Source organism: Leuciscus leuciscus, assembly GCF_965113295.1.
Source record: "Leuciscus leuciscus genome assembly, chromosome: 15".
Taxonomy (NCBI): domain Eukaryota; kingdom Metazoa; phylum Chordata; class Actinopteri; order Cypriniformes; family Leuciscidae; genus Leuciscus; species Leuciscus leuciscus.
Window position 1 is genome coordinate 27,892,626 of NC_138739.1, and position 18,809 is coordinate 27,911,434.

The following is an 18,809-nucleotide window of genomic DNA, read 5'->3' on the forward strand; positions in this document are numbered from 1 at the left end:
AACAATCTTATAGTCCACACAGTAGGTCTGTATGGCTTTATAAGTTATTACTGTTGCAACCTATTGATAGAAATTCAATAGATAATGCAATTCTGAGAAATTGAGAAAGTGTTCTTTCGCCTATCTGTACTTTTAAGTTTGGGCTAGTCATTTGCAATTCATTTTAGAAGGATCTAGTCATGAAAGCATTTGATTGGTCAAAAATGTGTAGTCCAGGATAAGTCATCAATATTTTGGTACATTTTCCTGTAAGAAAGACTGTAAAGTTTAGATTCATATACATAACCGTTAAAAGTTTTGGGGTTTGGTAAGATATTTTTATTAAAGAAATTAATACTTTTATTAATCAAGGATGCATTAAATTAATCAAAAGTAACAGTAAAGACATTTATAATGTTACAAAAAAGATTTCTATTTCAAATAAATGCTGTTCTTCTAAGCTTTCTATTCATCAAAGATACCCGGGGGCGAAAAAGCATCACTATTTCCACAAAATTTTTAACTCTTTTCAACACTGATGATAATAAGCAGCACATCAGAATAATAGAATGATTTCTGAAGGATCATGTAGCACTGAAGACTGAAGTAATGGCTGCTTAAAATCATCACTGGAATAAATGTAATGTTAAAATAAATTCAGTTATTTTAAATTAAATTAAATAATATTTGACAATATTACAGTTTTTACTGTATTTTTGATTAAATCAATTCATTCTTGGTAAGTCTTCTTTTGAACAGTAGTGCAAAAGTTTATTTTTAGAAGTACACAAGCATATTGAACCTGCAGAACATTAATTGTGCATTTGTTTAAATTGAGTAGATACTGACCATTGATGAAGTCCTGCTCTTGCGTGGAGTGGATACTGGCCAGGTGACCGCTGTGCTCTCTGCAGTCCTTCTCAGCGTCCTCCCATGTGTGTCTACGGGTGAAGTACCTGTAGCAGTGGCCGTGAAACTTCCTCCAGTTGTGCTCGCAACCCTCAGTATCTGCGTTGAGAGAGAAAGAGAGCGTGAGTTACAGAAAAGAGTTTGAGACATTAGCGAAAATGCTACTAGTTAGCATTTAGCATTATAATTAGCATAACAATGTGAGTGAAAGTTTACCTGAATGAGAGATTAGCATGAACTTCTTAGTATTTGTTTTTTTCATGGTGTTTAAAAAGACCATTCAGCAATAATCTCACACATAGCTACATGCTAGCCTACTTAAGCACTCAACTTTAGCTCCTCTGAAGTGACACATCCATGCGTTTTATTCGCCTCTCTTTGTTGTGTCACTCTAATCCATGGCTGTGAGCATAAGCAGTTTAGCATTAGCAAAAACACGTCTTAATCTATTCAAATGACAACAATCTAGAGAAATGTCTTCTACAGCTAAGTTCAAACGGCTAATTAAGCCCTGTCACATCCTTGTCAGAACTGCCTCTTTCTAACCCTCGGGGACTCTACCGCATCTGAGTACACGAGGAACAGAAAATCTCTACTTTTCTGAGCGTGTGTGGCTTCGTACATTTGTGTATGTGTTTGAGGGTGAAGGTTTTAGCCGTCCCAGACTCCCCATTTTACGAAGCTCCAAGCATTTTACTCCTAGCAAATTCAAAGCGACATTGGTAAATTGGCTGCTGCAAATTGGCCCGTATGGGCCTCTGTTTAGCATGCAGATGGGTGCGAGAGCTGCCTGAACACAGGGCAGAGGAACAGAATGTACCGCAAGAAAGTATTTAAGGCGCCACGATCACTGCAGTCGCCATGGGTCTACGTGTCCAAAATGTTAACGACAACTGTCAATCACATTACTTCCTCATTGTCTTGATCAGAATGAAAATGAAACCATAATTTGCTTTTCTCCATTACGAATACAATCCTAGATGGTGCTGGTAAACCAGACTAGGTTTATTTTGGTAAAGCTGGTTAAAGTAGTCAATTTGACACTGCAGATCAACGTCAACATGTCCAAAATATACAATTACAAGAGCAAATGTGAATAACAATTGATTTGGTAGCTAAATAAAACAAAAACGACCAAAGTTTAAATTAGAAATGTTATCATTAAATTATCCATGCAATTTTAAGGTTTTTATATCATGTGGTGACACATACATGAAATATTCTTCACATTACGTCACCAAAATGAAAATATTAGCAACAAAATTACATTTAACATTAGCATTTTACCAAAACACTGTTTGATTTAAGGTGCCGTGAATGCTATTGGTAAAAAATGATCAAATAAAAAATAAACAGCTGAATATAAAAAAAAAAAACATACGATATTCTTAATTCACTTGGCAAAAAAACACACACACAAAAAAACATTTTGGTTCCTGTTTAGGCATATTACTAACAGAGCTGAAAGGATTGCTGTTTGCTAAAACAACCTTTTCATTTAAATACATAGCATTTCTTGTTTTGTACCCTCCACTTACACATGTTTTCATTCCCTGAAAACCATTAATTCAAGAGATTCAGAGCTAAACTTCGAGAGCAGCTTCATTTAACCTGACTCAGAGGGATCTAGCCTGAAGCTAACCTGAAAGAAAACACTGCCCAGAACAAAAGATTCTCTCTCATTTGCTTTGGCATTCAAGTGGCTTTCTGTTCTCTAGGGAGAAAACAAACTGGCTGCTCTTTTTTTATTGCTGCTGAGGCTGGAACAAAATATCAAGTTTCCCAAAAGAGGATGAACAGTGTTAGCTAATCTATAAGGGAAGAGCTAATCTTTAATGTGGCAAAAAATCTCAACTGGTGGGTCATGATTCATGAACCAAAAATAGGTTTCAGGTCTGATAGGGTTGAGAACAGCAGGAAAAAAACAATGCTAAACATGAATTTAAATGTGTTTCTTGCTGTGCATCAAAGTTATGTCAACTGTGTGAATGAAAATAGAGAGCAGTAAGACTTTGCATTGCAATTTGATCAGTCCAAGAGACCGGAACCACACTGCGTACAAGCTTCCGGATCCATTCAGGAATGTTGACAGTGTATTGAAATACAGTGGGAACTTGTCCAAATTGGTGCGCTCCAGCAGAGCCTGCTCTCTTATCTCCAGTCGCAGGAAGAATAGAGATGCTGGAGGCATTACAAGTCACCGTTGGCATGCCTTGGCACCTGGCCCGGATTAGGAATGGGCAGTTGTCACCAGTCCTCCACCTGAAAGCCTTCGCCCCAAAGCCTAGTGGGAGTTGCAATCCTTTGAAGAAAGCAGCCTAATGGTGTTCAAAGCAGATGATATTGCTCACGGCAGACTTTGCTTTTATATCCTGCGCTCATTAAACCAGTCCTAAATATTTGCATAAAGAGACCTGTGGCCTAGAGTAGCCAAGCAGAGTTTTTGTTCATTTGTTACTTCTTTGAGAGGCTCAACTGGTGGATCATGAACCAAAAATGGGTTGCCGGTCTGATAGGGCAAAAAAATAAATAAATAAAGCCAATTAAAATAAATAACAATACATAAACACAATACAATACAATACATAGACTTTTCTTTGAGAGGCTAGCTAGCTGTCTCGGACATTTATATTTTTATCTGGAGCTTCTTTAGAGCGTCACGTTGACGGTTGGCACGTTTTCGTGATTAATGCATGGCAAGTGAATGAGCAGCAGTTAAAAATAAAAAGGGCAAGTGCTTCCAACTGAGTGATTGGGTCATTTATTCCCATCACAATGTGATATATTAGTGCTGTGTTTTCGACACCCCTGATGATGAAGCATTTGGTGGGTTGATTTTCAGGTGACGCCATTTTAGTGGAGAGTTTTTGCTCTTTGCGAGAATGGAAGCCGTAAACAAGCGCAAGTAGACACAAGAAGCATTAGAGAAGATTACTGTCTCAGCCACATCATTCTGTTTTGGATGATGTAGTCAAGATCATCCGAGAGCAAGGAGTGATAAGTGCACTTTCACAGATGTGAAAGTGATGGAGTGAGAGCAGAGGGGCGAATGCTGGAACAAGGGGCAACAAACATGTTGCCATTTCAGTTCGTGTACAGACACCATCCGTATAGGTGAGAAAAAACGCTGCCAGGGAGATGCATGCTTATAGCCTCAACGGTACGGGCTGTTGGCACACTTGATTTAAAGGGGATGGCGCTTGTTAAAGCTGATGCGAGCCGAAAGCACTCGGGTTTCATGCACTCACACTCTCAGCCACAAGGTTTATCGAGAGCAATTACAGGCCGTCCGCGGGGAGCCCATTACGATGCTTAGCTTTACGGCTCTGCAACTGGTATAGGATCCATCCAGGATCTGATTTACCTGTAGGATTTCCTAAACTCAGAAAAATTTACATAAAATTTAAAGCACAAGAGTCAAGCTGTTTAAAAAACTGAACTCACTCACTCACTCACTCCATCCATCCATCCATCCATCCATCCGTCCATCCATTCGTACATCCATTCGTCCATCCATTCGTCCATCCATTCGTCCATCCATCCATCCATTCATCTATCTATCTATCTATCCATCCATCCATCCGTCCATCCATTCGTCCATCCATCCATCCATCCATCCATCCATCCATCCATCTATCTATCCATCCATCCATCCGTCCATCCATCCATCTATCTATCCATCCATCCATCCATCCATCTATCTATCTATCCATCCATCCGTCCATCCATTCGTCAATCCATCCATCCATCCATCCATCCATCTATCCATCCATCCATCCATCCATCCCTCCGTTAACCCAAACATTCGGAATTGGTCTTGAACCTTGCTTGTCTCATTCCGAACTACAGATATTCAAAGAATATCTTTGAATTTCAGTTCATTTTAAGTCTACTTTTAAGGCACTGTCAATCCAAAGCTGAATGGCACACAACCCTTACTAAAACTAAGTATAGTTAATGTAAAATACCCTTTGTTACATCATGAGCAGTTTTTATATGGCCTTAAAGTTTGAAAAACCCATTTAAGATGTTTATGACCCACAAGAAACCTAAAATGCCAGCATTACTGTGTGTGATCTAGCACTAAACCACCAGTAACTTGTATCGACCCTGTCTGGAAATTCAAGCTGGTCTTTGCCCGCAGAGAGGCGTTCAGACTGCAAAATCTATTCGCCAAACTACGTTTTGGGAATTCTGTGCACTTTTAGTGCCAAACTTCAACAATTGCTTTGATGAAACACGACTAGGAAAGTTGCCAAGTACTAGAAAGTCTTCCTAAAATGTTTTCCTCTTTTTACAGCTGCCTCAGTAACACTAAAACTCTGCAGCATTCATCATATTCCCCCCAACAGTAGGGAGACATTTTTCACTGGCTCACAGCCCTGATTGGCAACCTTAAAAAAAAAAGAAAGAAAGAAAGAAAAAATAATCCTCATGCTGTGGCTCTCTGATGCAAGAAGACTGAAGCTTGATACCACAGGCTATTAGGTAGCGTATCGATGTGGACCTATGCCGAAAAACTCTCGGCATAGGTCGAAAGGAAATATACAGAACAACTCAACCATGTTGATTATTTATCTAAATTAGTGGTTTTCAATCCTGGCCCTGGGGACCCACTGCTGCACGTTTTGTGTCTCCCTTATTTAACACACCTGATTCAGGTCATCAGCTCATTAGTTGAGAGCATTATGAACTGAACTGAACTGAACTGAGCGTGTCAGATAAGAGAGACATTGGAAATGTGCAGAGTGGTAGGTCCCCAAGACTAGGATTGAAAACCACTTATCTAAATAATACTAGTCTAAGTGACTTTAGACATTTTGGAATGACTCAAAATCCGCCCTACAAACTCAAACAACAAACTAACATGCGACAACTGCTAATTATTTTGAATATAATTCAAAAATTCAATATAAACCTCACTAAAATGCTTTAGCTACTACACCTTCAACTTCCAACTTGCCATATATGGAATATGCAAATGAAATCAGACAGCAAGTGTCTTCTGATTGGCTAAACAAAGAATCCGACCACAGCCTGATGTCAAATACAAATATATAATATTATTAAATATACTATACTTAAAATCATATGGGGGTTTATATATATATATATAATATTTATAAGAGCGGGGGGATTCTGACTAGCATTCATATAAAAAAAAATGCTTGCAAAAAATTAAAAGGGAAAAAAAGACAAGCTGGAAATTTGTACTCTACTCAACTCTTTAGCACTCTTCACCACGCACTCCTGCTGATGTGATGTTATAATTAAGAAATCTTCATTAGTGCAAACACTATCTAAAGACCCAGAAGGCCATGATTAATCTGTCTGTGCTCAATATTAGTTGATGCAGGACCTCAGTGGTACAGCTCACTGTCTGTCTTGATTATTTTCAGAACTGACTCCCCCAGCTCACACTAGACGGCATGTCACATCCCCGCCACTCTTTTCAGCTGTCGATCAGTCTGCTAGTCTTGACAAAACTTCCTTCAAGATAAAAGAAAATGCCATCAGGTTAGATTAGTGCATTGTTTAACGTTGTTACAAGCACGCAAATTTCAATACCTAGCCATTTTCTCCCGTATAGGCAAATTTGGGGACAGAAAATAATCAGAGCTTGGGGAAAAATGTCACACAAATGCCCCAGATTTGTGGGGTAAAATATACATTCAGCTACCTCATTATAAGTGCATTTGCAATCTAAGTGCTAATATTCTGTATCAATTAATTATTTTGGATTAAACTTGTTTTCTTACAAAATGTGTGTTTTTCTTCCCTCAATATGAGTCAACACCGCCAGATACAAAAATAACCTGCCAAATATGTATAATAAATATTGACAAATTCAGCATTCTAGCATGAAAGAATGGATTGAGACAACATGATGCTTTTCAGATGCATCTACTGAACGCACCACCATCAGACAGAAAATCTTCCAGAGGTAAATTTATATATAAGAAAAGTAATTTAATGCTGTGGAGTACAAGAGAGTTTTGCATAATAGCTTGCTTCACACAAATTAAAAGTTGTTATCATATGTTACTGTTCAACCAAGACAATTATTCTGCCCAAGTTGAAAACACAACCAAGAAGTGGCTTGAGGCTCATGTTTTGACCTGGTCCGAGTCCAGATTTGAACCCTATGGTGAATATTTGGACTCATATTAAACTCAAAATAACTGGGAGACATTTTTCAACTATACATGAACTGTTTGAAGCCATTAACATTGAGTAAAAGAACACTGACTTTTCTTCTTGTAAAAAGCTGTCTGCAACACGGCTTAAACAGTTAAATATAACAAAGAGGAAGGCTATTGCCTGCTAAGTTACTTTATTCACAGTATTTGTGCAATTCTTGCTAATTTCCTGACCAGTGATGTGTGACTATTAGCCTTAAATGATATTTATAAGCCTTAAAGGATATTTAGCCTTAAATATTTAAACACCTGGTTTTAGACCACAATATTTTATTGGTGTAGGCAGGGCCTCGTTTTGTGGTCAATACAGCAACCATTTTGTCTTGGGAAATAGCCAGTAGTCAGATGGATTTTGATCCATTCCTCTTCCAGTGATTGCTGTGATGCTTGTGGAGGAAAGCGTTTTCTGACTAGCTATTCAGAGAACACTCCAAAGTGGCTCAATAATATTTAGATCTGTTGATTGTACAGGCCATTGGACTTCACTTTCATGTTCATCAAAGCATTCTGTCACAAGTCTTGCTGTGTGTATTGGTGCATTATCATGCTGATAGCACTCGCTTTAGGGTACAATGTTTGAATCATTAGGTGCACATGGTCCTCCAGAATGGTTCAGAGATGGTTCGGTAGGTCTTGGCAGTGATGCGCCGATCAAGCACAGTAGGGACTGTCATGAAATCGCAGGCCAAACCATTAACAATTCACTGCGTGCTTCACTCTGGGCAGCAACAGTTTGGGTGTTAAGCCTCATTGGGATGTGGAAAAGACAGTGAATGTGGACTCATCAGAGAACAATACATGTTTTACATTGTCCACAGCCCAAGATTTGCACTGCTGGCACCAATGAAACCAACATTTGGCATTGGCACGAGTGACCAAAGGTTGGGCTATAACAGCCCGCCCATGAATATTGACCTTGTGGAGCTCCAGACGAACAGTTTTGGTTGAAACAGGAGAGTCGAGGTGCACATCTAATTCTGCAGTGAGTTGGGAAGCTGTGGTTATGTTTTTCGATATAATCTGGGTTAGCACCTGGACATCTCTTTCAGACAGCTTCCTTTTGCGTCGACAGTTACGCTTGTTGAATGTGGTTTGTCCTACGTGGTGGTATGCTGACATTACTCTGGATATCATAGCTCTCAATACACCACAAAGACTTGCTGTCCTGGTCACAAATGAGCCAGTGAGATGCGCACCAACAGTTTGTCCTCTTTTGAACTCTTCTATTTCTCCCATTATGTTGTGTGGATTGCAATAATTCATGAACAGCTGTGCCATTGCTCTGCCAATTCAACCTTCACAATCTGCTTTTCCACATATACAGTATATAAGCTTGAAACCTCCAACACTAAACTGGCCAGTGTTCCAGCGTACTTTTACATGACACGGATGTACTAAAAACCCAAAAAGTTTTTCATTTGCGTTTTTCACGTACAGACTGCAATGTTGTCAAAGCGTCCCTGTTCACATTGAAAACCACAAAAAATGCTATATTATTCATACCTGGCCAGTAGATGGCGATTTCACTTTGTAAAGAAACATTACGCGCCTATAGACTGAATACGTAATACGTATGCGCATGACGTCACCGTTTTTACAAACTCAAGTTTTTGTTGTTTACATGAGATAATAATAGTATCGTTTTAAAAAAACTTGCACTTTGATACCCGTTTTCAAATGTTTGAGTTTCCAGTCCCCCAAAACGCTGTTGTCGTGTAAATGAACGGCCAAAACGCCGTTCCATTTTCAGTTGAAAACGATGTTGTGTAAACGGCCCCTCAGTTTCATTGTCCAACCCCTGTAATTAATAGTAAGGCTGTGTGAAAAGGACAACAAAACTGGCTGGGATCTTTATGTCATCACACTAGGCCGAGGACAAACTGATTTTGTGGTGGATCTAAGTTAATAAGCATCAGGCATGACTCCAGATCATAAATCTTCCCCACACATTTGACTTAACAAATACTTCACAGTCAGGCAGATCTGGTGGGAATTGCTTGCACTCACTAAATTATGAGCTGGAAGGGAGAGATATATGCAGAAATTGTGTGCGTGGGGTTTGGAAGTCTTCGCAGGCGGTTCCCTGCATGGAAAGCATTGGTTTCAAATGTGATTCGGCAAGCCACGGGCGGCTTTAATGTCCCTTCATTCTCACTCGGGATTGCGCACCTTTATCCAAAGGCACTTTCTGTTCTCTCTGAACAAATATTTACGTTACGGATTGGGATTTAAGAAGAGAACTGAACAACTGCATGCGTAAGTGGCATGAAATATGTTTTGAAGTGCATTCTGCAGCACTGGGATTAATTAAGCATGTCACATGCTAATCAACTTTTTATTCGCTTCACACAAAGAAAAAAGGAAGTTTGTAGCATGCCATGCATGTTTATGCAGTTCTTTTTGTCCGATTTTCTTGAGTTTAAGAAAGCCAATTGCGCAGAAATTGCCAGGTACATGTACTCCTCAAGATTTGACAAGAGTAGATTTAGAGGGAGTAAATGGCAGGGAAGCGTTCGAGTCAAAATTACAGGAGCTAAAAGCTACATTTCTTCAGAGTGAATGATTCATGGAAATTTAATGGCGTTAAAGACAATGGAGTTAAAGACCCCCCCCCTAAAAAAATACATTAGGGATCTCTGTGAAATGCTATTAATGTTTTAATGCAATGTTTTAATGCATTCAAAAATGCTTTTACCTCAATTCGAGCATCCGGAAGAGTTGCAATTAGCATAATATATTAATTGGCTCAGTGGGTCTGTTGATACACAAACTACACCGTGTATCGAACAGCTGGCCTTTGAACCTGCCGGTTTGGTGGTGTTGTAGGTGTATTGACATCGGTAGTGGTCGCCATGGAAACTGGAGGTTTCTGTTGGAAGCAGGTGAGCTTCAAAGGACTGATGTGGTTGTGATGAGAACAGACAGTCTTTGAATCACATTACACCAGAGACTGGGCGAGCAAACAAATTAACCTGACACGGGCTTCAGCTCCTCTTTGATCATTCTTATTGAAGAGGTATGTGTGATTGTACATTAACCACTGTTCTCGCACAAAAACATCCATATTGGTCCTCTCGAGATGTCATTTAAAAATGCTATTCCAGGTGAGGAATTTATGTTTAACAGAAATCATGTCAAGGCGGTGATGCAACCCTGATATGCTGTGTGGTGAGTGTCATATATATATGTCATACATATATACATTAAGAGCTAAATAAACAACCCATATACCGTATATATATATTAGTATCTGCCCGCGTTCTCCACCACATTTCCCTTTCATTTGAGCCAAACCAAGTAGCTCTCCAAACCAAATGAATCAAAAGATTACAAACTTTGATTTGAAGCAAAAAGTATTTTCCATGAGGCACTGCAACGATGTAATCAAATTTAAAACTGTCAAAATATAAAACTATTTATATAAATTTGTTGATTATACACATAAAACAATATATTTTAATGTATTGTACAATATTCAGATATAAATAGAAGAATAACAGTTTTTTTTCTTTAAGTTGTCATTTGAAGATTGTTAAACTATAATTTCAAATCAGTTTTTCTGGAGAAGATTATTGGGATTTTTACTTCCGGAAGCAAAAATAAGTACTTCCCATGAAGCACTGCAAATGATATAACTGAATTAAAAACTGTCAAAACATAAAACTATTGATTTAAAGATTGATTATAAGTATAAAAACAATTTAAGTTATTGCAGATATAAATACAAATGTAAAGTAGCTTCACATTTAAAGTAAAGTTTCTGCAAAAAGAACAGATTAAGTTTTTATTAGAAGATCATTAAAAGTCAGTTCTTCTAGAGAAATTGAAATTGATTTTTACTTTCAGAACCTGACTGTTGCACTCTGCAATCTTTTGCCACATGCTTTGTCCAATCAAAATCGAAAATTGAATTAAGCACTTGAAGCACAATTAAGCACTAAAAATGAAATATTACACACTGAAAGTATTCCCAGATGTTAAAAGGAATAGTTCAACCAAAATGAACATTCTCTCATCACCAGAATGCAGCCATGAGCCCGTTCCAGTCCACTGCTCCCACTTCTCCAGCCCACTTTACAAGACATAAAGTGTGTGTATGATGGGAGGGCTTCCCCCCACTCTCTCCGGGGGTCTGCATTTGGAGGGGAGGATTTGGGTGAAGGTGCGTTTCGCTCCACCAGAGCGATCGCAAGTCTGACTGCCTCTCTCCTACTGCTTCCTCTATTTTCTCACTCCCGTGTCCCTCTCTGTCTCACTTACTCTCTCTCATGGCTGGGACAGGATTGATCGCCCATGCTTCATTGCTTTGCAGCTGAACGTTTGGTTGTAATGTTTGGTTGGATGGTACAGCAAACACATTTAGGCGGGAGGTCTGACATTGCTTTGGATTACACACATTTGCTGTGGATTACACACATTTGCTGCGTCTCAGTACAGGTGCACTGCAGCTTGTTTAGGTCGACAGGACTCACCTGGGCTATCCGTACCTATTGCTGTCTGTGTGAAGGCTCATATCTGAAGCTGCATTATTTTTTGTCACTATATTCATGTATCATTTCATATCTCACCATATAAATATATTACTTGATTTTGAATGGTCACTTGTGACATTCTGCAGATAAATATTTTTGTATATAAATTATTTATTTACTCTCTTAATATAATATCAGTGCGGTTATTGTTAACTAAAAATTTATTCAAGAATAAAATATAAAAACTAGATCACAAACTCAAACGTAAAAAAACCCGTCAATGTTGCCCTGACAACGAACTGAAATAAAAACAAGTTGGAGTTGAAAATTAGCTTACTAAAACCGAATTAAATTTAATTAAAGCTAAATAAACATATTTTTAAGAAAAGCTTATAAAAATGAAAAAAGCACATAAAAACAAACTCAGTAAAACAAACTAAAATTAAAATGAAAACTAAAAATTTGAAAAGACTCATAAAAATAATATATACTATAATAGTATATAAATGACACTAATATAATATAATTATTGCTGTCAAATCAATTAATCACGATAAATCTCATCTAACATAAAAGTATTTGCTAATATATTATATATATTATATGTGTCTGTGTGTATACTGTGGGTGCGTATACTGTACACACACACACACACACACACACACACACACACACACATATATACACACAATATATATATATATATATATATAAATATAATAATATATGTACATACACACATATTACACATATTATGTAAACAAAAAGACCTCTGTGGTTTCATATTTGTCTCCTCCAAAGCTTCAGACAAGATCTCAACAACATCATACATAGGCTCAGATTTTTCTCAGCTAGAGAAGCTCTCACGTTTGTCTCTTTTAAAGTTCAGAAGAGACGTCAACAACTTTACAAATTGTGCACCAAGTCAAGAACTTCAAATGCACCAAAGTAAAAAACAATCCATACATTCAGAGTTTAAGCCTATATTAAGAGTCAAGTAATGCAGGATTGCTTAATTGCTGACACACAAAATGTTCTATGGTGTCAAATATTTCTCATGTCTCATTTGAGTCTATTTTGATATCTCCTAAGAAATTGTAGGAGAAACATTTGAAATGCTATGTGATACAACAATGAGTGATATATTAGGATCCCAACTAAGTCTCCTGAGCTTAGGAAAAAGCAACTAATGAGCAGTAGATTTTTCCTCTGGGTACATATAATTTCTTGTCCATTTAAAAACACTTTTGAATCAATCTAGGAATTGTTTTAAAGGATGCTGTTTATACCAGATCATGTAAGTGTGCATGTGTGTTATTTGATTACCTTTCTCACAAGTGGCTCCACCATAGCTGGGCAGACACAGGCATACAAAAGAGTTGATCTCGTCAATGCAGGTGCCTCCATTCTGACATGGATTGGACTGACAATCATCAATATCTGTGAGAACAAATAGAGACAGAGATTATAAAAATTCTGAAACAACCTTTTCATTAGAGCTGAGAAAGTACCGCAGGTGCTATAAAATAGGAAACTAGAAAGTTGCGATTCTGTATTTTTCTATTTTCAAACTTACATGTCCTAACATTTGCTATATTTCCAATTACTGAGGTAAAATGTCTTGCTGGCGTTTCAGCAATGAACTTGTACAACACGTTGACTGAAATCGCTATAATAATGAGCTAGACCGTTTTTACAAACACTTTGTGAAAAAAGAATTCAAACGAGAGCAGACCAGCGGGGAATATCAAATCTTTGTGTACGCAGGGGGGAAATAATTGGCCGGCTCTGCTGAAAATGTATTTGCTGTGGCTTGCTAATCTTACTTCAAGAACTGAACATACATCTATGATTATGTTGTTTCTCTCATATCATATTTTAATCAAATGTTTGGAAACCAGATTAAGCACATATTTACATATATTATGGTTTTCAATCTAGAGACACATATGTGCTATTTCCACTAATTTACCTCAAATCAATTTCAAGTACACCATACAAAGCACATTTGCATAAACGTCACTGGCACATTTCCAGATATCTCAGCATGACAGCTGTAATGGTAAACTTGACATTTTGTAATCTCGTTTGGCAAGTTAATGCACTATAAAAGTTAACTGTAAATAAGCAGTGCGCAAAATACATAATGATTTGGATATGAGCTTTTTATTAGAAATCTTCGGGACGCAATCTGTTGAGGATCTTCTTGTGTAACCTAAATTGCTTTTGGTGCCCCTAATGTAGTGAGCCAAATGCCCTGTGCTGTATCTAAAATATTTTTAAAACACTAACGCATTACTTTTAAATTTAAAACAAAATCGAAGACAGCAGAACAGGTAGGCCTACTGCTAAATATAGAAAGTTTAACATTCTTGAACTTTGAAACAAAATTTCCAATGCTTCTCGAACTCTCGTCCTTGTATTTACACACACATAAAAACATATATGCTCATTTAAAATTAGACCCGGGTCAGTGGGGTGCATGCAGACATGGACAACACATACTCTAAATCCAACAGTCCACCTGCCTGCAACCATTTCTTATGCTCATCCTGAGCTTGAGGGCAAAATCAATTAAGACACAGCTGGCAAACGAGAGCCTCTAGCCTACAAACCATCTGAGTGCATCTCTTGGGCTCCAGAGAGGGCAAAGGCAGAGGGCGGCTGGATCATCTCCACTTTGCCTGGAGTATAAAACATCCATAGCTGGATTAATGAGGTTTTAGAGGCAGAAGAAACATGCTGGGATGAAAGCGGAGCTCCGCTGTATCAAAGCGTCACAGTGGTAGCGCTATCATAGAGTCAAAGGGTCAGCTGATTTCAAGTATGTCTAGACGTCCAATCCCAGGATTACAGAGTGTGGGTAACAGAGTCATGCTTCTCTCATTAATACATCCAAACACTGTACGCTTCTACAGTACAATGCAGGAGCCAACTATAATCTTTTTATGAGCAGATACTTATTTTCAGATACTCAAAAATGTACAGTGTGAACAGTGTAGACTGATCAAATTAATGATTCTTTTGGGTGGTTCCTTCTAGAAAACAAACAAACAAAATAAAACCGCACATACACAAAAACCCAGTATGACCAGTGTAATTCAATTCCCATGAACAGTTAAATACAAACATACAGCACGAAAAGTTAATTCTGATTCCTGAATGAAAGATTCTTATGAGCTGTTCTTTTCAGTGAATCAAAAATAAAGAGCAAGAACAGTGTAATTCAATCCCCAAACAAATGACTCTTATGAACCAGTTCGTTTCAATGAATCAAAAACCCACAGTGCGACGAGTGTAGTTTTAGTCATGAATGACTGATTCTTAAGAGCAGTTCTTTTCAGTGAATCAAACACACTTAAGAATCAATCAGAGCGCTCTCACTTACTAAAGTTATTTATTTTGTCATGTCAGACTGTCACGAACTGTTGCTGTGTTCCAGTTCGAGAATGAAAATGTTAACTTTTTTTTGTTCAGTATTTGTATCTAACTTAATTTACTGTATATATATTTAATGATGTATTTTAAAAGGCCTGTGAAAAGCATATTTTGCAAATATTTAAATGAGAACATTACATTTAAATCAAATACAATTTTTTGTGGTTTAACAGATTTAATTAACTCTTTCCCCGCCATTGGTGGAAATTTCCATCTTTCCGTGTTTTCACTGTTATACCAACGCATTCTCATCCTAGGGCGTCATTTACTGACGCTTTTGACATTTCGTCTACATCCAACGCACATGGCACCCTTTAGCGTCAATATGACACTCACAGAGCTTTGTTCGGTTATGGGTAGGTTTAGGTCTGGGGTAGGGTTAGGGTAAGACCGCTAGGAGGCGCCTTCTGGCCCATATCTATCTGCGTCTCATATTGACGCTAAAGGGTGCCATGAGCGTTGGATGTAGACGAAATGTCAAAAGCGTCAGTATATGACGCCTTGGGATGATATCGGGCTGGTTATACGGTAGGGGGTGCTATTAGGCATCTTCTGAAAGTGTACAGAATCTCCTGATCAAAACACAGACGAAGAAGACGCAGAAACATGCGATAGCATACGTAATCATATGCATATGTAAAATAACATGATAATCAAACATTAAACCAAGCATATAAATCAAAACTGCCTAATGTTACAGAATGAAATGTCGACCCAGGACGAGGTATAGGACTGTGAAGCTTTGGGGGTGTTGATGGCCTCGATCTACTCCATCTGTGTTTTGATCATCGTTCTGAATCCGATCCAAAAGTAGTATTTGACAATAACGAGATTTTCTCCGCTTTTTGTTAAAAATATAGCTTTTTTAATGAAACTTACACACATTCAAGTGTTTATGAAAAAGGAATGCATGAAGCTAGAATAAAAGCTATGGAATGAATGGAATGGAATGGATCAAACTGGTCGAAGAAAACCACTCACGTCTGAAATGAACTAAAAATGGTGCTCAGTAAACTGAGTAAACATCAAATGAGCCACTGGGATTTACACACTACCTGCCTTGTGCTTGAATGGCCCCGTTAGACATACATATTGACTGGGTCTCTCTACCTTCCTCTGGAGACCAATAGTATTTTGGCAACAGCCTTAGTAAAACAAGTGTCCTGAGAGCTCACCGGACAGGAAAAGAGGCCACGTGAGACAAACAGGGCCAGTACTTTGTGCCGAAAAAACATTGTACAGCTGAGGGCAGCCTTAGCCATCCAACCCTGTCCCTTCTGACACTGGCTTTCAAGTGTTTTCCGCAGCTTCCGAGAGCTGGAGGGAAGATGCTTAGTTTGGCATTGGCCAGATTTATGTTTTCAATTTCAGCGGCTGCTGGGGCATTTGTAAATGACGTGCCAAATAAAATGTAAACAGTCCACCCTTCCCTTATAAATGAGACCTCAAATGCAATCAACTATTTCACGGCCAAATGATCCATCCAGCGTTTTTTCATGGGATCAGAATCTAATAACGTTCCGAGAAGAGAAAGATCAATACCACAAAGCAAGGACTCTCTCCACAACTTCTCTCAGATGATATTTTATCACGCCGTGCTTCTGGCTTCAAATAATAATGATTGAAAATGCAAACAGATCTGACGGTGGCCGATTTGCTATGCATCAGCCGTCTGGGACTCAGCGCCTCTCTCTGTCCTCGGGTTGTTTGCACCTCGAAGCCTTTGCTCAAAGCCATCAAAGTGCTCTTCTTCCATCTTGTCCGTGTATATAGACACTAAACTGTTGGCTCTGCTGGTTTGTGCAGACTCCGAAAGTACATCATGGAAGGTGACGACTCTAAAATGCTTCGCCAAAAAGTATTATTTTAACGTATCAGCACTTTTCCCCATCAAATGTTTATATAATCCGAAGTTTTCTGTTTTGACCTTCCGCTTCTTGTCAGAAAACTTTTCCCAAAGTGCTCCAATTCCCCAGAGAAGGAGAAGTTTAGGAGAGCCCTGAAGATGTATGACAAAGACAAGACAACCCTGACATTTCCTCAAAGGATTAGAATCGCTGCAGTCGTCAGCGATGACTTTCAAAATGAGCACACTGAAATTCTGAGCTTTCCGTGACATTATTTTATAACTCTTTAACATTTGAAAGATAAATTACACTCTTTCAGAGAGGCGTGTGTCCTGTTTCCGTTGATTGTTTTCATCGTAATTGCTTCGGCGGTGCGAGAATGGCTTTTTCAGCGTGGAGAGCTTTATGGAGTGTGCCCTTGGAGTGGGATAATCAGCAAACGGGAGCGGTTGATGAGCAAACAAAAATGAAACAATAATATATAAGAGTAAAAGGATGCAGCACTGCCAAGCACTTGTAATCTTTTCCTCAAATTGCTATTACTGAGGTCTACAGTAACATGCCTGTGGGAACAAACCCTGCTTTCAGAACACTGATGAAAAGGAGTCGTCAATTTGCGTCTAAGAAGAGTCTCTTGAGACCCTCCTAATAATGCTAACATGATGGGTCCTGGAAATTGCCATGTTTTCAGCCGAGTTTCATTTCATTTCATCATAACTTTGGGTTTGCATCAGGTTCTGCATTGTTTGTTTAAATTTTTACTAGGGTTTTCAGTTTTTATGTTTAATTGTAGTATTTATTTTAATATTTGATGAAAATAAATATAAAAATTAGTCAGAATTAATAAAAAAATTTAAAGTAATAAAATATTTTAATGAATCACAGTGTTTGAAATGAATAAATTAGATATTAAATTAAAATAAGATGGATGAATGGATGGATGGATGGATAGATGGATGGATGATAGATATATAGTCACCCACTGGGATCAATACTTGCATCAATACAGCTCTGACATTTCTTCATTTAAAGGATTTCAGACCACTGACACCGACTGCCACGCCAAAAGATTGATACATGTAGTTGCGCAAACCACATGGGTGTGCTTCAATCAATAGAAGCCATTCGGTTATTGATAAAGTAGTTTTGAGATAAATGTAGACGTCTATATACGAGAAAGGTTTACTGCTGTTATTAAAGTTTAATAAGGTTAAAAGGACCATATGAACATGTTGTCTGCTATAGTCAACTGTGGTCTGAAACATATAGGGGAAAAATCACAAATAGATAGATAGATAGATGGATAGATAGACAGACAGACAGACACACACACAGGCAGATGGACAGATTGATAGATAGACAGACGGATAGACGGATAGACAGACAGACAGACGGATAGATGATTTTATTATGGTGGTTTGGGTCGAGTGTAAAGTGCATGTGTTTCAGCTAGGGGCAGCATCTTAGTGAGCTAGGAGTCAGGCCGTGTCCAAACCACTGCTGACAGGTCTAGTGCAACAACTCAGGGAGCGTTACAGAAGCTAATGAGCAGAGGTGTCACAACATTTCAAACTGTTGCTCCTCAGATCTGACAGCGCCTCTGTTCTCTCTCTGGCGTGGGGAGGTCAAAATTGAACTCAAAGCTGTCTTCAAACAGAGAACCAGAGAGTGAGTGTGTGTGTGTGTGGGGGGGGGCAATGTGACGAAAAGAGAAATGCAAGAGGAATAGAGTGAGATGCAGCACTCAAGATCCCCCCGACCCAGTCAGGTAATCTAGACGGCCTGAGGGCTTATGCAGCTGAGGATGGATTTCGTAAACCCCCTCTAACCCTGGCTGTGATGCAATCCACACAGCTTGGGGGATCACGCGGGAATGAGGAGATTTGCCATATTTCTCTAGGTGGGCAATTTTCAATACACGCTTTGAAACCCAACAAAGATCCAATCAATGTGTGAGATCAGAT

At 38.5% G+C, this 18,809-nt stretch overlaps 1 protein-coding gene across 4 annotated transcripts in view; it reads right to left on the reverse strand.

Moving 5' to 3' along the window:
• Positions 1-18,809, reverse strand: part of ncanb (neurocan b) — a 133,086-nt gene that overhangs the window by 17,456 nt on the left and 96,821 nt on the right. For all 4 annotated transcript variants that reach the window (XR_014197885.1, XM_082138812.1, XM_082138811.1 and 1 more), the window contains exons 10-11: positions 12,887-13,000; positions 829-987 (exon numbers count right to left, since the gene is read on the reverse strand). Coding sequence is in view for 3 of the 4 variants with exons in the window: in XM_082138812.1 (XP_081994938.1) it covers positions 829-987; positions 12,887-13,000 (273 nt within the window). In the remaining variant the exon portion in view is untranslated. The remainder of the gene's footprint in view (positions 1-828; positions 988-12,886; positions 13,001-18,809) is intronic.